Source organism: Triticum urartu, chromosome 6, assembly GCF_003073215.2.
Source record: "Triticum urartu cultivar G1812 chromosome 6, Tu2.1, whole genome shotgun sequence".
Classification (NCBI taxonomy): Eukaryota; Viridiplantae; Streptophyta; class Magnoliopsida; order Poales; family Poaceae; genus Triticum; species Triticum urartu.
The window spans coordinates 498,950,531-498,958,593 of NC_053027.1; the positions used below are offsets into that span (position 1 = coordinate 498,950,531).

The following is an 8,063-nucleotide window of genomic DNA, read 5'->3' on the forward strand; positions in this document are numbered from 1 at the left end:
AGCGATAATTTTTTACAAACATACATAGCTTGTAATGAGGTAGTTTTTTGCTATATACTCCAGCCCGAGCTAGCTTACGCGGCACACCACACCACGAGGTGCATGCAGAGAAAAGAAGTCGACTGCTTGGTACTGGTAGTCAGTCCCAATTTCTAGAGGTACTGCTGCCAAAAAGGTTGCTCGAAAATAATGGCGCGAAATGGGGGGATGCTAAGGCCAACGAATCGATTTTGGCCTTGAAGAGTGTTTACATACAGCGGCTAGAAAGACTTGATTTGACAACCTCAGCCTCATCGGCGCATGCGGACGCGGAGGCCTTGGTCTATTCTTGGGCAGGAGCAATAGGCCGCCATTGATTACGCCACAGTTCTCTCTCTCGCCACCACGCTCCCTCCCACACGCTCCCGAATTCTCTGCCCACACCACCCGCGAGCGCACACACGCGCGCGACCCTGAGTCTTCTCCGTTTCCGGGGTTGCGCGCGCTGCGTCTGCCTTCCCTGCGCTGCGTTCCTCTCGACGACAACAACGTGTGCTGGCCGGCCAGCGAACGCCTCCCGCGCGCCCGACCAGCACCGGGTTGCAGCTTCGTGGCTGCGACCTCGCCGCCTCCGCCCGCCGTCGTCAACCGGTGGCGCCGGCGGGCTGGCTCCCCGGCACCGTCCCGGACATGGCCGGAGCGCCACCCCTCCCCGCGCGCCTGCTGTCGATCGCCGTCTGCCTCCTCCTGCTCCCGCCCGCCGCCCACCCCGCGCGCCAGCTAGCTGACACCGACGCCGCCGCCGACGCGCTCCTCAAGCTGAAGGACGGCATCAAGGACGACGCCGGCGTGCTGCGCAACTGGTCGCCGGGCACACGCCCCTGCGCCGGCGCCGGCTCCAGCTGGGCGGGCGTCATATGCCACAAGGGCGAAGTGACGGGCCTGCAGCTGGAGAACATGGCTTTGTCCGGCACGATCGACCTGCGCCCGCTCAAGGGCCTCCGCGGCCTCCGCTCGGTTAGTTTCATGGACAATCAGTTCACCGGCCCCATGCCCGACGTGAACGAGCTCCCCGGGCTTCGCGCCATCTTCCTCTCCGGGAACAAGTTCTCCGGCGAGATCCCTGCCGACGCGTTCGACGGGATGAGCTCGCTCAAGAAGGTGGCCCTGTCCAAGAACAATTTCTCCGGCCCAATCCCGGCCTCGCTCGCCGGCGTGCCCAAGCTCATGGACCTGCTGCTCGATGATAACAAGTTCCAGGGCAAAATCCCTGACCTCCCGCAGAAGGAATTAAAGGTCGTCAATGTCGCTAACAATGAGCTGGAGGGGGAGATTCCGGCGAGCCTCAAATCCATGGGCGCCGCCATGTTTGCCGGTGAGCAAAATACGTATGCACATTACCGGACGGCCTAGTTGGTTGGTGCTGCAACGTCGACGAACGACGGCGCATGTATGTCTGGCCCTGACATTGTCCTTCGGTGCAGGCAATAAGAAGCTCTGCGGTGGATTACTTGACCAGAAATGCGCGGCCCCGCCGACGTCACTGACTCCGGCACCCGCTAAAACGGAAACGCTTCCGTCGTCTCCGCCGCCAGCACCTGCTAAAACGGAAACGCCTCCGTCGTCTGACAAAGGCGGAGCCCAGCCGTCGGCACCGGCAGTCCCGGCGGCAGACAAAACGACGGGCCCGCCGGCAGACAAGGCCGCACAAGATGCTGCTCCTAAGGAGCCCACCGAGGGCTCTATGTCCTACGGCGTCCTGGTGGCAATCCTCGGCGTGCTGGCTCTCATGGGCTTCGCGCTCTTGGCGCTTCAGAGGCGGCGGCGAGAGTACGACACCGAGAACTTCGGCCCGTCGATCTCGAAGAAGCCCTCGATGAGGAAGATCAACGCAGAGCCAACGAAGGGCGACTCGGGGCGCATGGTCGCAACGGCAGGCGCCCCTACCGCCGCAACTGCTTCGGCAGCCGGAGGCGGCACGCGTAAGGCGGGGGAGCAGGGGCGGCTGACGTTCGTGCGCGAGGACCGGGGCAGGCTATTCGAGCTGCAGGACCTGCTCAAGGCGACGGCGGAGGTGCTGGGCGGCAACGCCGGCTCCAACCTCGGCCTGTGCTACCGCGCGACCCTGACCGGCGGGCAGTCCATCGTGGTGAAGCGGTTCAAGGAGATGAACCGCGTGGGCAGGGAGGAGTTCGAGGAGCACATGCGGCGGCTGGGGCGGCTCTCCCACCCCAACCTCCTCCCGCTCGTTGCCTACTACTACCGCAAGGAGGAGAAGCTCCTGATGCACGACTACGTCCAGAACAAGAGCCTCGCCCACCTCCTCCACGGCGAGGGGCGCGGGGTGAAGAAGGCGGTGGTGCACTGGGCGGCGCGGCTCAAGATCATCAAGGGCGTGGCGAGCGCGCTGAGCTACATGTACGACGAGCTGCCGATGCTGACGGTGCCGCACGGCCACCTCAAGTCCTCCAACATCCTGCTGGACGAGCGCTTCGAGCCGCTGATGACCGACTACGCGCTGGTGCCGGTGATGAACCATTCCCACGCCGCGCAGCTCATGGTGGCCTTCAAGTCGCCCGAGCGGAAGCAGTTCGGCAAGTCGTCCAAGAAGAGCGACGTCTGGTGCCTCGGGCTCCTCATCCTCGAGATCCTCACGGGGCGGCCGCCGTCGTACGACCTGAAGGCGTCGGCGGCGCCGGAGCAGGAGCAGCAGAACCTGAACGACCTCGCCGGCCTCGTGGCGTCGACGCCGGAGGAGAAGTGGCTGCGGACGGTGGTGGACCCGGACCTCAGGTTCGACGACGAGGCGGACAAGGAGGCGGCGGTGAAGCTGATCAAGATCGGCTTGGCGTGCTGCGACGGCAACGCGGAGAGCCGGTCGGAGCTCAAGGACGCGGTGAAGGGGATCGAGGAGCTCAAGGCCAAAGGACGCGGCGACAGGGAGGACAACTCCTTCTACTCGTCGATAAGCGACGGCACCGAGCGCGACGAGGACTTCACCAATGTCGCCATCCACTGATCGGTCGTCCACTGATCCATGCATGCTCACACATCAACACACGTCCGTCTAACGACCCAACTATGCACGCTCCGTACATGGAGCCAACACTAAACATGGACCTAGCACGTACTGATCTGCACTCTACCTTAATTCGATGTTCAGTGGTAGCAGTAATTTGGTAATTAAATCTTCTCTCAGTTCACCATCTGTAGTTTTTCTTTAACACAGTTCTCCGTCTTTAGTTTTTTTTTAACACAGTTCTCCATCTTTAGCTAATTGATTGATTAACTGGTCTCAGTGTTCATCTGATGTTCTCTAAGCGGATTAGGGATTCAGAATTTCAGAACATTTTTGGGTTGTGTTTTAGTACAGATCCTGTTCACAGTTGTAAAATTTAGGGCCTTTTGGTTCACATAATTCTAAAATCACGGGCAGTAGAAAAAAACGCAAAGATTGAAATGTCATGCTCGCATCATATGAAATCCTACAGGATTTTGGCCTATTTGATTGTGTCATGGAAAAAATAAAAGTCAATTACATCGCTGGTGCTTAAACTTGGCGCACACGATCACTTTGGTGCTTGAAATACATTGAACTGGTGCAGCAACTTGGCTCGGACGTGCAGATACAATGCTAATCACATTTGGGTATGAAATCGATGTTGACTTGGCGTGCCAGCGTGGCATGGGGCCCACGGAGGTCTGTGGCCTTTTTTGTGAAAACCCCCTCAAAAAATTTATTTCTCACAAAAAGCCCCTATCAACATGACAGCCCCCATTTCATTTTGACTCTATGACATGTGAGGCCCGCCTGTCAATACGTGAAAATAAAAACGGATCAGAAGCCTCCGCATCTCGAACTCAAGACCAATTGCAGGATAGCTAGCCGTCCAAATAACTCCACCATTCACGTTTGCAATGAGAATTACTGATAGCAGTCTTTAATGTACTACAAGGAGGACGCATCAGGGACTTCTATGAGCTGCAAATAGCATGGCACATTTTGCACGCGCTAACTTTTTAAAACATTTGTAAAAACATGAGTAATAAAAATAATGTGCATATATTATATACAAACATGAGTAATAAAAATAATGTGCATATATTATATACAAACAATGATTAGTAAATAAAATTATTTCAATATACACACATGTATTATGAAAATGTTTGGTAAATATGGAAATTTAAATACTTATTAAATAAAATATTTAATGGATACAAAAGAATATACACTTGTAACTTATATTTAATTATACAAAATGATGAATAAAACGTTCATGCGGTATAATTTTCACTCGTGATTTATATTCAAAAATATTATATAATTTAGACATTAGCCATGAATGAATATTCATATGAAATTTTAAATTTAAATTTGAATATATTTTTACAAACATTGAACTATTAAAATGTGCATATAATTATGGAAATATTTGTATAATTAGAAAAATACTCCCTCCGTTCCCAAATATTTGTCTTTCTAGATATTTCAACAAATGACTACATACGGAGCAAAATGAATGAATATATACTCTAAAATATGTCTACATGCATCCGTATGTTGTGTCCATTTGAAATGTCTAGAAAGACAAATATTTGAGAACGGAGGGAGTAGTTTGGAGTTGTAATGTTAAAATACTTGTATTGTTATTAATTATCCCCAAAATTGTAATTCATGAATATTATTTAAAATATATGAATATTTTAAAATAATACGTGAACAATTATGAAACGTAAGTTATTTAGTTTGTATATATAATATTTATACGACATGAATAATTAAACATTATTTTTATTACTGAGATTATAATTTACATACCTTTTACAAATTTCTAAAAAACAACAGGTGCAAATGGGCCGCATCCGCATTCATCACAGTCCATTTCAGCTCCACGAGCATGTTTGTTCCGCTACATTAAGTGTAGTTATCCATTGTGTGGCACCACTAAATTTCTTTATTATCCATTTTGTTACGTGAATACTGGAAGTTGTAGTGGCTACGTCCTACTGTGCAAGGAATGGTCGAGGGTTCGAGACACGGGAGCTTGATTTTTCATTAATTTTCACACTTCACTAACACCCACCTCTCGTAGAGCTGAAAATAAAATAAAATGTCAATTTAAGGGGGTTTTGCAAAAAAAACAAAAAAAAACAGGCCACACGCACTCTGCTCTGCCTTCCCGTCACTGACAGCAGTCTCGATGCCACATTGGCATGCCAAGTCAGCATCACTTCGTATACAAGCGTGATTTGCACGCCCGAGCCAAGTTTTTGCACCGGTTCAATGTATGTCACAAGTTCTAGCACCAAAGTGACTATTTGCAGCAAGTTCAAGCACCACCGGTGCAATTGACTCAAAAAACAAAATAATTCTTTCCAACAGATTTGAGAGGAAGGAAAAAAACACCTCCCCTCACACAGGAGACGAGGAGGGATCTCTCACCGCCACTGCCAATTTCCCATCCCCTTCCTCGCCTCCGGCAGAGGACGCGGTCGAGCAAAGCCTCGGCGACGTCGGCAGCTGCGAGGCGTTTCACCTCCTTGCACAGGGCGCCGGTACGAGGCGGTGCCGTTAGGTTGGGACGTTGTGCTGGTGAAGGAAGCGGTGGTGCGGCTTTAGTGGCTTGGTGGGTCTATGTTGGGCTTCCAGAACATGTTTCTAGATTAATTCAAAATTTCTGAACCACTCCCACTCAAAACCTACCTTCCGAATTCCCAAGCGGCCTCATTTGGAATTTGAGAAACCCACATAGGGCACTTTGCCTATAACGACGCAGTTTTCTTTGTAGTGCCCTGTTTGACACTATAGTGACCCGGTTTTCCTATAGCAATATTGTAGCATTTTTGTTGAAAAAGTCGCAAGTATTTCTTGAAAATTTGTGAGCCAAAATTCAAAATGGTTTTTAAAATTCATGAACATTTTTTTTAAAACGAGAACAATTGTTTTTGGAAACATGAATAGTTTTTTGAACAAATTTGATTTGAAAACACGAACATTTTTTTGACAATGTGATTTGTTTTTTGAAAGTTTGTACATTTTTTTATGTCAATGATTTCAGAAAACGCGAACAATTTCTGAAATTTTGGATTTTTTTTTGAATATTTTAATTTTGTGATTTTGATAAAAGAAAGAAACAAAAATACAAGGAAAAGGAAAAACAAAAGAAAACTAGTAAAGAAAAAACCATGCTAGGAACCTTCTGGAAGGTTGTTGGCTTGTACTGTGCAGTACCCTCAAAGTGGGCCCGCCCATCTCTCGCGCTCGGGTTTGATCGCCTGTGCGACACCTTGACAATTGAACGCAGTGGGCGTTCAATAGGGATTTCAGATCCAAAGCTTATTACCCGAGTGAGCGGTAGTAAGAAATACCCATTGATACCACTGACAAATGTGGCAAACAATTTTAGAAAGAGAAATGCCCATTAATTTTTTTGAAGGTGAAAACCCATGGATAAGCGAACGACTTGGCGGGTCTCTGGCAGGCTTCTAGAACATGAGGATATTGGCAATGAAGCAAACTTCGCTCAAACAAAAATGGAAGCAAATCGCGGCCGTCGGAACGTGACAATGGCCAGGGCCGGGATTGCAACAGCAGGTACTTTGCGTTTCCCCGCGCGCTGTACCGTCAGGTAAGCAGCCATCACTCGCGGGGACTCAAAAAAAAAAAAACTCGTGCGGACGACCAAATAACTTTGGAGGGAAACGGAGTGTAATCAATGGAAATCAATTCATGCCCAGTCGATATGTATCTGTAGCAATCCCACAGAAAAGGATATCTATCTGTGAGATTTGATTTTCTACTCCGGGTGCACCTACACCCGCATGAAGAGTACACTTGAAACAAAACCAAAACAAACTTGACAAAATCTGAAATTTTGAGACATCAAACTAGATCAAAAGTTTTAGCTTCCTGTAAAATTTCGTGACCAAATGACATTCGAGGAGCCCTCAGCAAAAATAACAAAATGTGTGTTCAAAGTTTTGTTCACTGTTGAGGAGTGATTTTTTTTTGCTGAGGACTCCTTGAATGTTATTTGATCACGAAATTTTGCGGAAAGCTAAAAATTTTAATCTAGTTTGATGTCCCAAAATTTCAGATTTTTTTAATTCTGTTTTATATTTTTTCAGGTATACTGTTCATGCAGGTGCAGGTGCACCTGCACCCGGGAGCAGCCACACCTTTCTCACCTATCTGTAGCAATTAATAGTTGCCCCATATGTAAGCAAGCCGCCCCCACCCCCCACCCCCCCACCACCACTCTGTCTCTGTGTATATATGCAACGCAAAGCATTCTGTAGTTTCGGCAAAAACCAATCCTCCAAGAAGTGTTGAAGCCACAATCATCTTATACATACGGAGTACATGGAGAAGGACGTCCAGGCACTATTGCTCCTTCTCGTATGTTATGCTGTTCATGCACAATGTAAGTGGCACAAACGCGACACCTTCTTCTTGTGCCTTCGTTCGGTTAATTGCTTCATTTCAACTTGAACCCTACCATATAATCGCCTGATCACATGTCCAAGTATTAATAGTGTATTTTTCTTAACATTCGCGCAGGTTGAGCCAGAGGAGTGCATCACATCAACGACGATACGTGCTACAAGAGTGACACCATCCCGTCGTGCTTTTTGTGTTACCCCGATAACCATTGCTTTATGACGATGGACGACTGCAAAGCCCACTGCATACGACCTCCGGCGGCCGCAATCCCATCTTATGCACGTCCATGAGCGTGGGCGGTTAGTATTAGCTGGAAGAATGTATTAGATTTGTGTGATGTGCCGATGAGGAAGAACTATGGATGAATAAGAGGCAATAAACCACATAGCTGTTTAGTACTCAGCTTTTGTTGACAACTTGCTTTGCAAAGATTGCTGCTAACAAATTCAATTTACTTCCATGAATTAGCGTTCTACGTATGAAAGAGAATATACTGAGAACTTGCTTTGCTTACCGAATCAAAGAGAGAACCAAGATGGCAAAACTCGGCAAGGGCGTCTTATGGACCTTTAAACCGCCCGCAATTGTTCAGACCGCACGGTTCAGATGTGTTTTGCCATCTAATGCGGCCCCTGGA

General features: G+C 48.6%; 1 protein-coding gene and 1 long non-coding RNA gene across 2 annotated transcripts; both read left to right on the top strand.

Annotated features, from left to right (window-relative positions):
- Window positions 1–337: 337 nt before the first annotated feature.
- LOC125512521 (pollen receptor-like kinase 1) lies at window positions 338–3,283 on the top strand. The gene is made up of 2 exons (XM_048677618.1): window positions 338–1,354; window positions 1,464–3,283. The coding sequence occupies exons 1-2, from the start codon at window positions 670–672 to the stop codon at window positions 2,996–2,998; spliced, it is 2,220 nt and encodes a 739-aa protein (XP_048533575.1). The 5' UTR covers window positions 338–669; the 3' UTR covers window positions 2,999–3,283.
- Window positions 3,284–7,288: 4,005 nt separating this feature from the next.
- Window positions 7,289–7,842, top strand: LOC125512522. Its single transcript, XR_007285405.1, has 2 exons — window positions 7,289–7,406; window positions 7,544–7,842. It is a non-coding gene; the product is annotated as an uncharacterized LOC125512522 (long non-coding RNA).
- Window positions 7,843–8,063: the final 221 nt, after the last annotated feature.

What these genes read in the sequence shown, in the direction of transcription:
- LOC125512521 (XM_048677618.1), top strand. Translation starts at nt 670, where the DNA reads ATGGCCGGAGCGCCACCCCTCCCCGCGCGCCTGCTGTCGATCGCCGTC. An exon ending in GGGCGCCGCCATGTTTGCCG is followed by an intron (nt 1,355 to 1,463) that starts GTGAGCAAAATA and finishes CCTTCGGTGCAG; the next exon opens with GCAATAAGAAGCTCTGCGGT.